Raw genomic sequence first — 16667 nt, 5'->3', positions numbered from 1 at the left:
AGGGCTGCTGCAACTAGCAATTATTCTAATAATCTATTCATCTGTTGATAATTTTGTCAATTAATCAATCAATTGGATGAAAAAAAAACACTTTAAAATTTCCATCGTTATAATTGAGAAATTGAAATCCTGGTTATTCTGACCATTTTAAAAAGAGTATCTCCACGATTGATTTATCATCAAAAATAATTATTAATACATTGAGTAATCGATTGGTTATCAATTAATCTATTAACTATCGTACCTCTACTTTAAGGACACTAATAATAGCAATGTTGGCCTGTATGCATCAACTATGTTCTGTGATATTACACTTTTATTGTCATTCATCTCGGAAAAAAGATCATATTGATCATCAAAAGAGTTATTGGCAGTTCAATCAAAGTAATGATGAGCAACTCTAGTAACACAGTTAGTGAATACTTGGGAAGAAATAAAACACTATAAATATGTGGCAGGACAAGCAAGTAGTTCCCGAGGAACTCGGTGAAACCTCGGCCCTATCAGCATTCATTTGCCCCCACTTAGCTGCACAAAAACGAGCAGAATGAAAGACGAGTGGAAAACTCTGACACGAGAGCTGACCGCCGTATGTGAACTGACCTTGCAGTGGTGGCAGTAGTTTTCCCCATTTTTCCCAGGAGCAAGAATGATTTCCCCCGTCGGGATAAGCTGGATCCTGAGTTCCATCATTGCGCCTTGTCGGCTTTGCGTCTGTGTTGCTGATGTGTCCTCGACAAGCAAAATAATAATTCCCAAGATTCAAGTCTCTAAATCTTCAACTCAAGCTGAGACGCTATCCAATGACCATTGTAGGAGTTGTCTGGGGAAAAAAAAAAACACTGGAGATGTCTCAACCTGCCCCGCAAGAAGAATACAATTTTATTCAAGACAGAAGGAGGATCTGCAGTATTCCCGTTACCTTGTGTGAGCGGAGAATGGAACTGAAGAGCCAGCTTCCCAGACAGAGGATGTGAGCACTCAGGCTGAGGGAGCATAGGGAGGATATGCAGCTCGGCCTTTTTCGAGATGAATGTCACATGCAGAGGATGTGACTCTTACCGGCCTTTGGGGTGTGTATGGGAAGATAGAAGTTCTTGCATAGAAGAAATACGTTTGAGACACTGCAGGAATTGGGTTTTAAAGGTGGCAGGAAAAAATATGAGGCCAGAATAGCAGGCAGGGAAGGGAATTCATCCTATTTCCTCTTGACTCCTTTCGGATAATTAATGGGACTGCTCACAAATATGGTCTTGGGCCCTCCTGACCTAGCTTCCTGCCCTAGACATTCCCTACACCCGCCCAATAGACTGAGTATGTGTTGCTTGACGTACAGTATCCGTGTGTGTGTGTCAAATGAAGGACTCGTGCCAGCAGTGTGCTTCCTGTGCTTGACAATAAGGCCTTGACACAAAAATACACACTGACATGCTCACATCAGTGATATGAGGGGAGCTTCGGGGTCGGTGGTGTACTACAGGCACAGAGAATATAAACAGATTCATGGTTTAAAATAAACATCAACAGGTTGAACTTCCTGAGTCGTCTGCTTTCCAGCAAATTTGCACAGTGGGATGGATACGTCCAATCAAAATGGATTCCTTATTAGCGCATGGAGTTTTATCCTATCAAATCAACTTAGCATCAATGAAGTCATCATTTGAACCTCATGAAAGAAACCGCAGAAGCCACAAAGGCTTTAGACAGGTGAAAGGAAGATTATTTATTTATTTTTAATTTTTTATTTTATTTGACCTCTGTTGCAGACACCTATTGAAACAGATTGCCCGTTTGGAGCAATAGGTCAGAGCATGCGCCCTATTGAATGGACTCCTATATGAAACCCCAATTCCCAAATTTCGAATATTTACGAAATGCAAGCCCACCCGTCTACTGTCAAATAAAAACTCATCTGAGAATTGGAGACGCAACAAAATTTTACTGTTGTTATTTGGATCAGAAATACAGTTGGACAGAATGAGGTTTGAAAGGGGACAGTCAGAGAGGAAAGCAAAGAGCATAAATGTAAACAGAAAACTAAAACGATATGTTGGATTTTATCCACACGTGGGCTAGGAAGGTGGGGGCTACACCCTGCCAGGAAGAGACCCGCCAAGCAGCAAACAGGAAAGGACGGAGGAGGACAAGACAGGACAGGGGTGGTGGGTCAAGCAGTGAGCTGGGAGTGGCTAAGCAACATCAAGCAGCCTTGAAAAGACAGCAAAAGAGACCACAGCCCAAAAAAAGACAGACTCAATGCTATGCATGTACATTATTAATTAGAACATGTGCAGGATTTAATGATAGTCTCTGACAATAAAAGGAATTGTGTGGGTCTGGAAGAAAGACTCTTTTGTGGTAGTTTGTATGAAGAAAAAAGGGAAGTGACACTTTCCTTTTCTGGTTTGCTCATCATAAGACTCCAACATACCTGCTCTTTTCAATTGAGACTTGATGAAGTTTCCATCCAGTGCACAACTTCTATTTCCAGATGTGTAAATGGGTTATGCAACTGCAAATTGCATGCCGCTGCATGCTGCTGGTGAGAGGAAATAACACTTACACAAATCCTTCGACCCCTGACCCTGACTGGAGGCATTCCTGACAGCCTGGCATCAACAGGAAACCTGTGGACTTGATGCACGCAGACAGATTGACACACACACGCACTGCACAGCCTTGAAGTAGACGTGTCATTGGCCCTTTTTTTAAATAGAACAACTGTGGTTGACTTCCAAGAAAAACACACTCGTTGCTAAAGAGAAAGTGAGAGTAAATTGGTGAGAATTTCCACTCAATTAGACTCATGTTGCACACGCGTCTATTTGTCATCTGTAAAAAATGTAAAAAATTATAGATAAATCATGAATATTCATAAATTACAAAATTATCATTATATAGATAAATCATAATTATTCATGAATAAAATATTACAGATAAATCATAATTTATTAATAGATTAAAACATTATCATCAGAATTATATGTGAATTTTTTCGTTTCACTCTATTTTCAGGTAATAATACTGCTGTTGATGCTTATATCGCTTAGGCTTATCAATGGCATTAGAGTCAGAAAAGTGCCTCACATTATCCAGCAGGAGGTGCTATTTCCTCCCATTTTTATATTTCCATATGAAATCCAGTCTTGAACTCAATTAGTATGTATATATATATATATAACTGTGTAAGCATATATACATATATATATATATACATACATATATATATATATATACATATATATATATACATATATATATATATATATACATATATATATATATATACATATATATGAAATTTTTGTAAAACCATTATTATTATTATTCAAAGAGAGGTTTTTTTTTTTTATAAAATGCCTGATGGAATCATGATCTGGATAGCAGGAAGGGTTGGTGGTGATCCGATGCATTCTGTTCTGTACATTTGCAGTAAGGTTCTTGTAATCAGATGCCACATGCACACTCAGCTCTCTGTGCAGGGCTGGACGGTAAAATCTTACAAATGTCACCTGAAAATAACCTTGGCTATTTATATGGACTGTATCTGCAACGGATGAAGTTTATCTCACTGATGTTTTTTTTTTTTGTTTTTTTTTCAGTCAGACACTTGACGAGGCAAGAATTTCCACAGGAAGCTGATGCAGATCAGATCATGACAGCCACAATACACCTTCCGGAAAGAAATGAATGCAATGTTGTGCTGCTTATGTTATGACATTCTTGCTATCTGTCAATCTAGCCACTCAGCTTACCTATTTGTTGAAATGTTTTCCATCTCATTTTGATGTCAAAATATTTAAACACATGAAAAAAATGGTTGCATTTATAATTTGTCTTATGCAATATAGCATATCTTAATACTTGCTTGTGGAAAAACAAACGTAAAAACAAAGAAAATATTTTCAAAATGCTATTCTGCGGAAAAAAAAAACCCAAGACAGAATGCTCCCTTTAATTTAGATTGTTTAATGTTAATTTCATGCTGTGTTTCAGTAAGAATAATACAGATTCCCTGTCTGTGGCTCCAGTCAGATATCCAGTAGTACAAATTAGCTCCAGGTTACAGATGATGCAGCAAAACAAGAAGAAAAGCAAAAGAACCTGCAGGGAAATATGCTCTCAACCAAAAGGAGCTTCAGTACAAAGTTGGAGAAAGCTGCAGAAAAGAATATTAGCGAGCACAAACCAACCATCTTTTTGGGGGGGGGGATCTTTATGAAGGAGTGGGGCCAAACTGATACCAATCTGTCTTTTTCTCTACCGCTGATTTAAACAGCAAGTGATAATGCAACCTTCAGGCGTATGTGCACCGTTACAGTATTGAGCACAAAGTACAGTCCAAACACCTACATCAAACAGAAGAGAGAGGAAAAGAGAAAAAAAAAAAAAAAAACGAGATTACTTTGTAAAAGCACTTCTTTGTCCGACCTGGATATCGCAAATGTTGCCAACGTCCTCTGAAATACTAACATAAAAAGACACTTGCAGCTCTCCAAAGTGCCTGTTAAAAAGTTAACATTGATTCACTAAAAACAAAGATAAAACAACTCCCATTAACTAATAGTCAACATTTTCAGTAATAAAAGTTAATTTCTGTAATTACATTAAGAAAGATTCTCAATACATCCAGCAACTGATAAAAATATTGAGGAAAATCAGAGAGAAACAAAAACACAATAAAGAAAACAAAGATAAAATTTCAGAACCGTTTGTACCAGGAACAAAATCGAGAAAAAAAAAATTAAAACTAAACCAAGGGGCTTCTCTGTGTCTCTAACATTGTATTTCCTGACTGACTGAAGTGGTAGTGGTGTAAGGACTAAGATAAAAAAAAAAAAAAAAAAAAGGAGAGAGAAACAAAATGACAAACTCCAGGCCCCTGTTGGGTACTGGAGTAGCAGAGGCTGAAGAGAAAAGTGGGAAGGGAAAGGAGGAAGAGGGAGGACAAACAAGGAGTGTGATCAGTTGGTTGAGTTTTGGAGAGGGCGGGGGGGGGGTTACAAGTTGTTGGCTGATAGTGGCAAAGTCTTCTCTAAGTCTGTGCTTCATCCTCCACATCTTGCAGTGCTTCTGTGGTCTGCTCTTCTGCAATAGCACACACCAAAGTTGTGTCAACGACAATCACCACTAACAAACAACCCGCAAATGTTGCGTTGAGTGGAGTCGACAAAGTCAAACGTCAACGCTTCAATCATTCAGCCAACATTTTCAAGAAAAATACACCAGTTTCTTTTCTTTCGATTTTTTAACGGGATTTAAAGAGAACCCAACAGTGGTGTTTCAATTGAGTTTATTTGTGCTATCTGGGGAAAAACTGCAAGTAATAACTGTTTAACTTGGAGCTTGGTGGATAACCGACATTGCTCCATTTTTCTGTACAATTTCATTGTCAATTAGTTGCTGTAGTCACACATGAAGGTATATTTTCGTTAAACATCAATATTGTCAATGCTAACAAGTGAGCAGGCAGCATGCTTTTTCAGTGTAACAGCATCAATTTGTGGAAACAGATCAATCCAAGTGACAACATGCATCTCACCTTCTCCCTGCATATCGGAAGTCCATAGTGTCAAATTGTCGCGTAACAACTGCATGATGAGTGTGGAGTCTTTGTAGCTATCTTCACTCAGAGTGTCCAGTTCTGCAATTGCATCATCAAATGCAGCCTTCGCCAACCTGGGCAGAAAATTTTGGTGGCTCAAGTTATGATCTTTGCCAATAAATAGGAAGCCATTTCTTATTCTAGTCAAACATCTGGTTGCTAATTCACATTTACTGAAAAGATCAACTAGTTGAATACATTTAACTTGAGTTAATGACCTAACAAGGGAATATTAAAACGTTAGTTAGCCACAACAAAAACCTGCAAGCGCGATCTGGTGAGTTGAGGATCTCGTAGTAGAAGACGGAGAAGTTGAGCGCGAGACCAAGGCGGATGGGGTGCGTGGGTGGCAGTTCTTGCGTGGCAAGATCAGTTGCAGCTTTGTAGGCCACCAAGCTCTGCTCTGCCGCTTCCTTTCTGCCGTTGCCTGTAGCAAACTCTGCCAGGTACCTGTGGTAGTCGCCCTTCCTGGAATGGTACAAAAAGAAATGCAGCTGTCACGCAAGTGTGTTGTGTGCTATGCAACAGGATCCACACAAAATGGACTGATAACCTGCAACAAAATCCACCTCACGCACATTTTGTTGTAGAAGACTTTCGACTCTCCAGCAACGGCAGCGGGGAGTAGGTGCTTTTCCAACGCGTCCAGAATGTCACCACAGATTGAGTTAAGCTCATCTTCAACCTGCCACAAAAATAATAATAATAATAATAATAAATCCACACACGAGGATAATTTTGAATAGAATCTGATTCAGGTTAACTTTCAGTTTGCACCAAGAAAATACTTGATGCATAACTTTCCCCCTACATTTGTAATTCCAAAAATGTAGCTGTCTCACTGGTTAAAGTACACGTAACTGTTCGAGCAGGATCACCCAGTAAAAGTATTGAGTGCAATTCCAAAAGCCCTTCCCTGCCTGTGACACGCTCTGGCCTCTCCCTGAGTAATAGCCAGCTCTTATTTCCTTTCATAAAGGCAAGCGAGTGCACACGTTGCCAGCTATGACTCAGATCCAGTCTGTTCGGTAGCACCTCGTAGTGTGTATTATTAATAGGAACCGATGAGCTCACTTCAGGACAGAACTTTGAATTGTGAAGCACAAGATGTTTACGGGCCGTTACTTTTGTCTGTGGAATGTTTTACCGTTTTCCTGTACTCCCGGACCATCTTCAATTTCTCTTCTTCGCGCTTGCTCTCATCTCTCTGTTCAATGCTGCTGATTATCCGCCAGGAAGCTCTCCTGGCGCCAATCACATTCTTGTAAGCCACTGATAGTAGGTTCCGCTCCTCCACTGTGAGCTCCACATCCATGCCCGCCACCTTCTTCATAAACGACACCATCTCTGTTGATGACACACATGTAACACTCATTTCAACACCTTTGTTGAGTTGTCAAGAATCCCCTGCATATATGTCCATGTTCGAAGGCCTGAGCCACCAGCTGTCTGCCATCTGCTCCGAAACCCCCCAATTTTTATTTGATCACGTCTGATTATTGGCAACATTCAAATTTCATGCCTCAAATGGTAAAAAGTAAATAAATAATAATCATGCATGACGTGTTTTACAGCCGCACACTGAAGTTTGCGGGAGTCAACATTTTGGCAAAGACAGACATTTGGTGTTTTACTTGACAACATGCTCTTCTATTACATAAATGTATAACAACTCTGAAGTACAAGATGCAATATTTTGTATCATATTCAGGGCTGCACAGGACTGTTCCACATTGAAAAACAGTCAAATTCTTAAAAAAAAAAAAAAGAAAAAGTCATATCAGAATAAAGTCCTAACGTTCCAAGGGTAAATATAGAAATTCTCAAGCATGAACAAAATGTGAGACCATAACAGCTACAGATCTACATAATACTATGAGACAACAGTTTGAAAACATACAGTATTATCCATCAATCCCAACAAATAATGTCATTTCAGTACAGCAGTTTTATTTTTAGGAAAGCCAAAGGTTCATACAAAGATATTACTTATTGTATTGCTGTTCTCGTTTTTCCTATGCTGGGCTGCTGAAACGAACATATTTCTCCGTTGTAGGATCAATAAAGTTCTATCTTAAATCTAATAATCGCTGAATCTTTTGATTATTTTATTAAGTAGTTTTATTATCCATTTTATATTCAAAGAGATCATAATTTCAAATTGACAGTGTAGAACTCACAAAACCAAATTATGACTCAGTTACTGGTTTGTTTCACAACACGCAAGAAACTGGGCAAAGACGTCGATTATTGTAATCCAAAGTGAAATCAATTATTCTATTTTAATCCAACACAAAGATGATCAACCTGCTTTAATGGAGGACTACAGAAATAAGAGAATATTTACTGTTGAGAATATTAAAAAAGCTATCTAAACGAGTAACCCATTCTAAAAAATAACTACCGAACCTGATAATTGATGAGTTGTTAATTGTTGCTTCTCTAGATTGTACCTAAGTGAAATTTGACTCAAGCCACAAGAGAAATTTAGAAGAATTTACAGAGCCTTTCAAGCAAAAGACACATTCAATCTAGTAATATTGCAGGTTCATTGTTGTATAAAGAAAAAAAGACCAGTAATATTACAACTACAAATTCACATTGTGTTAGTTCCTCAAATGTTGATTCGCATAACATTGGTTCACTAAACAGTGCAGTATGAGGACAAGCGCTTCCAAAATGGTTGAGTATATCCACCATGCCAAACTGGGAGCTCAAACCTGCATTACCTGAATGACCACGCTAAGCGAAAGTGCAGAGGCAACACCCTCAGTTGGGAATCTGCAACATAGTTCACTTCACATCCAAAAAAAACATAAGCCGAAACGTGTTGCAGAACAACCCCATTAGGTTGACCGCATTCCAGCCAGGTTTCCATGTAGTCAGTAGACCATCAATCAATCTCTCCCACAGCTCCAAATCCCGTGAGTGAGTCATGGCACATTCATTTAACGTTACTAAGCAACCTATAACTGTCGCACGGGCAGGCGTCTAAAAACAGCCCCTGCGAGACCACTAATGGCATGACAGTCAAAAAGGGAGGAACAGGGGGGGTCATTTTCGTCAATCGAGCTCAACTGCGCGGCCACGAGAAAAGGAGAGGAACAGCCCATCAAGTCAACAGTTGTCCTCCCACACGTTACACTTGGGGCGGCTAACTTGCTTTGAAACCCCGATCGGGCTTCGTGGCAATGATTCACAACCTTTTTGGCAAAGCCGATGCATGCATTTCAAAGACAGGCAGTGGGGTAGCTGAGGCACGGTGGTGCAGGGAGGTAACTCCTGACAGCTCACGCTCTACTGATCCGCCATTTTGTTGTAGCCCTTTTGCTAACGTTAGCCTCTGGACGCCACTTGTTTAATCCCCTTTCGATTTTGACAGCTTCTGGCAATGCCATGAATTAGCAGTACACAGACGAGTCACTGCACCCAAGCTACATTAAATGGAGCAGAAAACACTAAGCGAAGCACCACTCTGTTAACATGAGTTAGTCAGCAGAGAAGGGGAAAAAACGCCAGTGGTGAGCATGTCCCACTCCAAGTGTGCTTACCGTCATATCGCTCGGCCTGCTCAGCGAGTTTTGCCTGGTAAACGCATTCTTCTCGCTCTGCCATTACGAATAGATCCGCTCCTGGGGAACAGTCGAAAGTGACAAAGGGGTTTGTCAGGGGGGTAAAACACGATAATGTGCCTGCCTGGGTTTGTCAGAGATTCCTGTAAACCAAGTGGGTCGACTCGAACGGTGTTCCGCCCAACCGGTATAGAGGGGATGGAGTAAAGATGGCGGCCAGACTCATCCGGGTAATCGCACACGTACCTGATTCGTCTGCTCTGTTACGTTAAATACGCATTGTTTGACTTTAAACAGAGATGGTGTGTCATTCTCTTGCGTGTCTTGTCTCCCCCATAAAATACCCCAAGTATATTTTTAAACAGACGATATCCGGTTAACCACGTAAAATTACCTCACACGCTGACAATGTTCAAGGGATTTCACGTAACCCCCCCTTCAATGACGTTACTTCTCTTGCAGATATCCGCCGCTCTTTGGCTACGTTTCTGGCGGGACTTCCTCTTCATTTTAAGTTTGTTGACCTTTTAACCAGGTTAAAAACTAATTTGAGATTTACCGTCTCAATTGTAAGAGGAACATTAGATTTCACATTTTAAGCACTGCTTCAAGTGTGAGCAATTACACAATATATTATTTTACAGTAAACAGTAATCACATTTGTCGGTAGATAGCGTCTTGGCCGAAATGATCGTTTAATGATTTCTTTTGTGAATGGTACAATACAGACATGCCATGTCCACTATACACCAAATAACGAAACACCCTGACAACCCCTCAATCTCCCCAGACAAAAGCTGATAGTGCCTGCAATGAAAACCAAAGCTGTCTGGCGCCAGCTATGTTCCACTTTAGTTTCCATTCCAGTGTCGAGAGGGTCCACGGTTACGATAGTCCCGACATATGACATTTGTAAGTCACAAACAGCACCCTATGAACTCCTTTGCCCAGATGTACTGTCACTGTCCTACTAACTGGTTTTCTTATTGATTGTTCTGTATTTCCAGCCTGCAAGTGTTTTTCATACAAACGTCATATGTAATATAAAATTCATTTGCTGTGTTCCAAACTCATAACATTGTTAAACGCCACTGCCTCAGGGACACGACTCTATCGAGGACCCCCGTAAAGAGTCGAACAGTGGTTCTCAAGCGTCTTGTATAAAGTAAAAGGTTTTAATAAAAATATTTGTTTTCCCCCACACCACCATGATGACAGATATTTAAAAAACAATTCTATATATAGTAGGCCTAAGTGCTAATAAGACACAAGGTAGAGGTTCTAAAAAGTATATTAAATATTTTTGTAATTTTCTGCAATCTTATGCAGTTTTAACATACTGTGTTTAAAGGAAAATGTACTTGTTTAATTATTCAATTAAAATGTTGAAGTGATGCCAACAGTAACATTTAATTCAGTGTCTTTTGCATACCACTAGAGAGAGCCCACGCACCACTATTGGTTCCAGCATCACACTGAGAATCACTGGTCTAACAAAAACAAAGTAAAATGTCTGTCATGAATTTTACTTTATTTACTAATATAATAACACATCACATGCTGCAGAAAAAACGTTAATTACAATCGTCTCAAATGAATAGTGTTATAATAAAATTTCACAACTGCTATTAACAACTCCCAGTGGCATTTTGACATCCCTCACTTTGCAATTAAAAGAAATGTGGAATTTTGTAGGATTACTTAAAACACTTTAATTTTTTTTTTACTTCATTTCAGTAATCAGTAATCAAACATGTTGCAAATTGGTGATTTTAACATCAGTTTTGTTGCCATTTAAAAAATGTAATTTGAATGCCACAGTTGGACATAACATACAGTATTAGAAATGAGGTACTAGAGAGGGCTCACATTTTTATTTTTTTAGAAGGACCACATGTTTCATTGCAAACCTAGTGTGAAAGCAATTATTTTCAGTTCAGTCATTTCCTTTAATATTCAGTCATCTCCTTTAATGTCTAAAAAAAAAAAACAAGTACATGACAGTGACCTGTTGTTCATAGTGCCACCCGAAGACAAACTGATACGTGGGACAGAAATATGAGAAACCTCCATACATTGTGTCTGCCATGTCAGTCATGTTCATGCCAATCTACTCCTATGTCATGTGGGTGAGCATGGTAATGATTGTCAGTTGGAAGGTGGGCATGGGGAACTGACGAAGGGATTTGAAATGAAATGGCCATTCAACGAACTCTTAAAATCAAAAATGTTGGTTGCTTGAAATGAAAAGGCTGTCACTAGAAGAAGAAAAAATAAAACATCAAGAAAAAGCATTAGATAAGTAATAAGAGGAAAGACTTGCTGATATATCTAAACAATACAAAAAGAAAATTGGTGCAAGATGGCAAAAAAAATTACAATTAAAATAGGGGATAAAACTATACAGCACTTCCTTTTCCCCCCTTTGACATGATTGTGATGTTCAATTTGCTAACATCTGGTGTGAACTAACAAGGTGGACAACAATTTGTTGTGAAGACTACCAAGACAAATAAATGACAGTTTAGCATAAAATGAAAATTGAACAATCCACCACATACTTTCTATGTTCTGACAAAAAAAGAAAATACTATTTGGAGAGTGATAATGGGTGAATGGGGGATGAGAGGTGGGCAGAGGTTTAGTTGTTTTCATCTCTTCCACAAAACTTGAAGTCCGTTACAGTGCTACGGTGCTGATCATCGCTTCTAGTTCCTGTCACAGGTTTGTTATTATTTGGTGTTATAAGTAGGTGGTAGTGGGACGTGTTTCCAAGGGACTATGCAAATCAAATCATTCCACAACCCAAAATCCTTCACATTGTTATCTAGACTTACTTTTTTTCACAGACTCAATTCAAATAATGACAGATTGAATTCTTCCATCATTTGGGCACATTTGACCTGAGCCCTTGTTAAACATGACACGTCAGTATGTCAACAGGCAGCTAAAGTTAGCTCGGTAAATCATAGCCAGCTAACACGACAAGAACACACCCAAAGTTTGTGACGATTAATAGCAAACCTGCAAACCAGAAACCGGAGCTGCGCTCGGCTCGTGCTGCTCTCTGAATACTGTGAATTTAATAGTAGCTAAAATATCAGTCAGCGCAGTACGGCAGATCTTTGCTGAACAATGTTAATTCGAATCACATCATTGTTGACTTTCATGGACATTCAACTGCTGCTCAAGCATGAAATGTTTTCCCACATCATTCACTACTCCCAGTGTTAACAAAAGTGAGGGAGAGCGAGGGGATTCTGCATCCAAAAAATAAATTTAACACTTTCTTTGGAACTGGTGACTTCATAAATGTAGTTTGTATCTACATGCTCAAACCCAGGATGAGGAAGTGAGCGAGTTGTGCTGAGGTGTGAGAGGCGCGATAACCACGTGTCACTATGGTGAGGATAAAATGTTGCAAAATCCTTACAGCCTTTTCAGCCCATCTCTTCTTTTGCATTGACTCAGGTTGTATTCACACCAGAAAAGTCCTCTGGTCCGCACCAAAAGCGTACTTGATTATTTTCATTTAGTGTAGTTTGTATTCACATTCGAGTGAACTGTATTTTGTATTTTAAACACATGGACGATCGGTGCTCCCATTGGCCCGAACCAACGAGGGTGACAAACGGAGCGCGAACCCGGGAATGGAGGAAAACGTGCATTTTCTTCGTGCTTTCTTGCATTGTTGCTCTGCATAGTTCCCACCATGTTGGGCAACGGTGACATGTATTTTGTATTTGTTAATAGTCGGCGGTGGTTTGTATTCATCTCCGAAGCGAACCTCACCGAGAACCAATTGTTTGGTACGCATCAGGATTTGTTTGTGTAGTCATAAAAGTTCCGAACCGGCGCAGGAAGCAAACCCTGGAACAAACAACGCAGGTGTGAATACACCCTCAGTTCTTGCAAGAAGAGGTGAAGGCCTGTCAGACATATGCAGTGGCGTCTGGTGGTTTTCAGAGTGACTGTGAGAATCTTTACTTGGTGCAGGCAGAGCAGACGTGAGGTGTTGGCCAAAGGCGCAAAGGAGCAGCGGGGTGTGAGGCAGGGCTCGAACAGTAGTGTCCAGTTTGCACCCGCCAGTCCACTCTCAGCTGAGTTCATCCTCGGCGTTGTGCTGGTCCAGCAGTTTGACGTGTGTGAAGGGAAAGTGGCCACGTTTGCCTTTACATTCACCCTCCCACTGGCCATTCACGTTTATTTTAGTCACTTTCACCATGTCGCCCACCTGGAGAGGAAGACACATTGTGAGTATTAACAAGAATGAAATATGGTCAAAGATAGAAGTGACAAGTGGGTGGAGAACAGCTTTTATAGTCGTTGGAAAACTTTACAAAAACTAAGAAATTATAAATTAGAATTATTTCTGAAATTTGTTTGGTACTTTAGACCACACTCAAAGTGAAAGTAACAAGTTAGGTGTTGCTTGCCCCAGGAGGATATCTCGCTGGGTGCACTGCTTCTGCTTCATGAGCATGATTTTGTTTTTTTTAACTTAAAATCTTATTTCAATCATAAAATCAGCTTTTGAAGACTGTCTCTATGGGAAAACACAAACAGTTCCTGCAGTTGCTCTTTGCATGATGGCTAAATGCTTCAACTTCTATAACTACAAATGGAATCAAGTGGAGTTGAAATTGTTACAAAACACCACGCCTCAATACAGAAGTTTTCTTCAGCAGAACATTACTAGAAGCTGCCCAGTATTGACACTAATTCCATATAAAGAATGACTAAGAGACAAAGGGATCCAAGACACCAAGACAAGGAAATGTGAGCTAATAATTAACTGTCTAGTCCAGTGCCTCCATGCTGAGTCACTTCTCTGACCTACTGGAGAAAGCACAATAAGTAACGTTGCACAGGTTAAAGCCAGAAAAATCAAACAAAAGAGTAGCAGTACTAGTTTGTACAACAGGACCAATGTGGGCCAAGCGATTTGTAAATGAAGTCAGCTCAGTTTAACGTCATTCACTACACTGAAGCAAATGAAAATTACAATACAATAAATGACTACCACTATCACAGCTACTTCACTTGAATAAAGCTTCTTCATCAGAATTTTGAACGTTTAATTGATGATGTCTGCAAAAAATCTCAAGTCTCGGAGTCCTTCGCCGAATTCACAGAGCCCAGGGGAAAGGGCCTCGTTCCCCAAGCATAAACCCACAACGGGAGCAGCCGAAAGAATAAGTATAATAATACCGTCCATCAATTTTCTATAACCTGTACAGAGTTGCAAAAACTGAGGCCTATCCCCGCTGACTTTGGGCCAAAGGCAGACCACACCCTGGTCTGGTTGGCAGTCAATCACAGACAGACAAGCTGTTCATCACTGCCGAGTAGGAATTGAACACACCCTGCCTGCAATGAAGTCTGGCAAGTTGAACACTGCTCCAGGGGTCACCAAAGTGGTGCACACATGAGGAACCAGTAGACCTGGTCTGGAACTTTGTGTTGCTATTACCATTGCTATTAATATTTTTGTTGTTTTTGTTTCTTTTTTAAAATGAACTTGCATTTGTGTAAATTTGGGAATGACAACATAAAAAAACAATAGTTCCAAGGTGTAAAACATGACCAAACCATCATACGATGGCATTTGTAAAGACAAGCTTCTTAGTATATATAACTGTATACAGAATATTTAAATGACCAGACATTCAGAATACCTCCAAAGCCAGGGCGGTCTTATCATATGCATTGGGAACTCTCTTCTGTATGACCCTGGCAAAGACCGGTCCATTCTGGAGATTTGGGAGGGGGGTGGGTTGGGCATACTGGCTAGGATCTCCCATTAGTGGTGCACCGGGCTGGGTCGCAGATCCGTCAGAGTTCCCTAAAACGGCCATTCCTCCTGGCGGGCCCGCTGCGGGTACACCAGAAGTAACCGCCAAGCTCGGAGATGTCGGACGGTACTTCTCCACGTATGGCACCGGGATCATTCCCGCTTGGCCTTCAGAGTTCTGAGCGTTCCACCACTGTTCTTCGGGCTTCTGAAGAACCCGAAGGATATCACCCTTCCGAAATGGGAGATCCTCGTCATCATTGCCGGGAAAATCGAAGAGTGCTCTGACGAACTCATCCTCCAGGCGAGGTGGGGGTGGACCACCAGGGCCGACGCTGATAAAGGATGTGTGTTCGGACTTGTTGATTGGTTCTATTAGAGTGGTAGTGTCCAAGTAGTGGATTTTGTAGAACTCTAGCAAAGCAGGAAGTGCCTCAAACTCCTGGTCACCGATACGAAACCTTGGATGCGCCAAACTTGCTGGAACAGAAGATGGAGAAAAAAGTGGTGCAATCGTAAAAAAAAAAAAATCGTACATCTTCCAGTCAGTGGAATTGGAGCCAGTGTAAATAGGGTCATTTGATAAATCATGAGGAAACAGAACCGACTACGGTGAACATTTGGGTCAAAACGTAATCTCATGTTCTACGTTTCTCATGGTTGAATCAAAGGGGTTCAAAACTCAGGGGCCATTTTCCACCTACTTCACGTTTTGTTTTTCAGAAACCTATATATGAAAATTGTCATTTGCCTGCATTTAACTACTATTATTACTTCCATCTGTAGCTATGTATACCTACACTGATGAATCGGTTTTAGTGTTAATAATAATAATAAGTGAAGAGTTCATAGTAGTCCTTGCATTATTATTATTATTTTTTTTATATGCATCCCTTGGAACAGGGGTGGGCAATTCCGGTCCACGGGGGCCGGCGTCCTGCATGTTTTACATGTCTCCCTGCTGCAACACATCTATATGTTGGCTTGGAAGAAAGTTTGGACACCCCTAGCAAAAAGAAAAACAAATTGACTGTGCGATTTGAAACCATATATTAGCTGAGCCCATACTAATAAGCATCTCCTCTGGTGCAAGTCATGCAAGCGTGCAGTCTTCATTATAAAAATCGGAGGGTGTGGGATACACATTACTGTCCTACCTGGACCGGATTGCCGATTATTGCTGATGCTGTTGATGATATAATGCGAGACCTTGGAGTTCTCCGAGACCGAGAGCACGTAGTCGCCGGGGCTGGTGATGGAGTCTCGCACCAAGAACACACCGTGCCTCTGCCCCTGCAACAGCGACACAGCCTCCTGCCTGCTCAAGCGACCCCAGTACCAACTGGCGCGGTCCTCCGCGTCAAAATTGCCAGCCATGATAAGCACTTCGAAGCCGAAGCGTCACCGGGTCTTCCCTGCTCTCCCTCCCGCGATCCGCAAGCAAAGCCTTCAACTCATACAAAACTTTAGCGCCTCGAGCACGTTTAGTAAACAGACGACATCGGTAGCCGGCTGTTTGCGCATCAATTCACCGCCACCAAACCTCAGTGGCGTAAACAGAAGGAGTCTAAGTGCCTTAACTGTTACACTCTTGTCCAACTGTTAGAAATATAACAAGTTTAAGGGTCAGAATTCCAAATATACTATTACGGTCGATGACAACTAAGTTCAAAAACTGAAATGGCGGATACGGGAA

The 16667-nt window shown here is 40.7% G+C and overlaps 3 protein-coding genes across 6 annotated transcripts in view; all 3 read right to left on the bottom strand.

The window, feature by feature from the left end:
• LOC147054486 (unconventional myosin-Ic-like) overlaps window positions 1–1067 on the bottom strand; it is a 38214-nt gene extending 37147 nt beyond the window's left edge. The window contains exons 1-2 of one of the 2 annotated variants that reach the window (XM_085915852.1): window positions 923–1067; window positions 604–858 (exon numbers count right to left, since the gene is read on the bottom strand). In XM_085915852.1, the coding sequence (XP_085771978.1) occupies window positions 604–693 (90 nt within the window). In that variant the 5' untranslated portion in view covers window positions 694–858; window positions 923–1067. The remainder of the gene's footprint in view (window positions 1–603; window positions 859–922) is intronic. The other variant, XM_085915853.1, reaches the window with a different exon arrangement.
• A 2886-nt stretch (window positions 1068–3953) lies between these two features.
• On the bottom strand, window positions 3954–9596 carry ywhae1 (tyrosine 3-monooxygenase/tryptophan 5-monooxygenase activation protein, epsilon polypeptide 1). Of its 3 annotated transcripts, none has more exons than XM_085915990.1 (7): window positions 9572–9596; window positions 9157–9237; window positions 6753–6952; window positions 6184–6290; window positions 5867–6073; window positions 5543–5679; window positions 3954–5088 (listed from the first exon to the last, which is right to left on the bottom strand). In XM_085915990.1, the coding sequence occupies exons 2-7, from the start codon at window positions 9218–9220 to the stop codon at window positions 5036–5038; spliced, it is 768 nt and encodes a 255-aa protein (XP_085772116.1). In that variant the 5' UTR covers window positions 9221–9237; window positions 9572–9596; the 3' UTR covers window positions 3954–5035. The 3 variants fall into 3 exon arrangements, with proteins under 3 accessions (XP_085772116.1, XP_085772115.1, XP_085772114.1); XM_085915989.1 differs by lacking the exon at window positions 9572–9596 and adding an exon at window positions 9424–9558; XM_085915988.1 differs by lacking the exon at window positions 9572–9596 and having other exon boundaries at window positions 9157–9401.
• A 2329-nt stretch (window positions 9597–11925) lies between these two features.
• On the bottom strand, window positions 11926–16667 carry crk (CRK proto-oncogene, adaptor protein). Its single transcript, XM_085916961.1, has 3 exons — window positions 16129–16667; window positions 14856–15451; window positions 11926–13411 (listed from the first exon to the last, which is right to left on the bottom strand). Exons 1-3 carry the CDS (start codon window positions 16346–16348, stop codon window positions 13274–13276), a joined length of 954 nt encoding a protein of 317 aa, XP_085773087.1. The 5' UTR covers window positions 16349–16667; the 3' UTR covers window positions 11926–13273.

The sequence above is a fragment of the Syngnathus leptorhynchus genome, chromosome 7 (assembly GCF_054491065.1).
Source record: "Syngnathus leptorhynchus isolate UIUO chromosome 7, UIUO_Slep, whole genome shotgun sequence".
NCBI lineage: Eukaryota > Metazoa > Chordata > Actinopteri > Syngnathiformes > Syngnathidae > Syngnathus > Syngnathus leptorhynchus.
This window is presented reverse-complemented; position numbering and strand designations above follow the sequence as displayed.

Coding starts and splice junctions, on each gene's coding strand:
- ywhae1 (XM_085915990.1), bottom strand. CDS start 9,220: ATGGCAGAGCGAGAAGAATGCGTTTACCAGGCAAAACTCGCTGAGCAG. Junction 6,953..9,156: donor GCAGGCCGAGCGATATGACG/GTAAGCACACTT, acceptor TGTCATCAACAG/AGATGGTGTCGTTTATGAAG. Junction 5,680..5,866: donor TCACCAGATCGCGCTTGCAG/GTTTTTGTTGTG, acceptor TTTTCTGCCCAG/GTTGGCGAAGGCTGCATTTG.
- crk (XM_085916961.1), bottom strand. CDS start 16,348: ATGGCTGGCAATTTTGACGCGGAGGACCGCGCCAGTTGGTACTGGGGT. Junction 15,452..16,128: donor TAATCGGCAATCCGGTCCAG/GTAGGACAGTAA, acceptor CTTCTGTTCCAG/CAAGTTTGGCGCATCCAAGG. Junction 13,412..14,855: donor AGACCGCCCTGGCTTTGGAG/GTATTCTGAATG, acceptor CTTCCTCTCCAG/GTGGGCGACATGGTGAAAGT.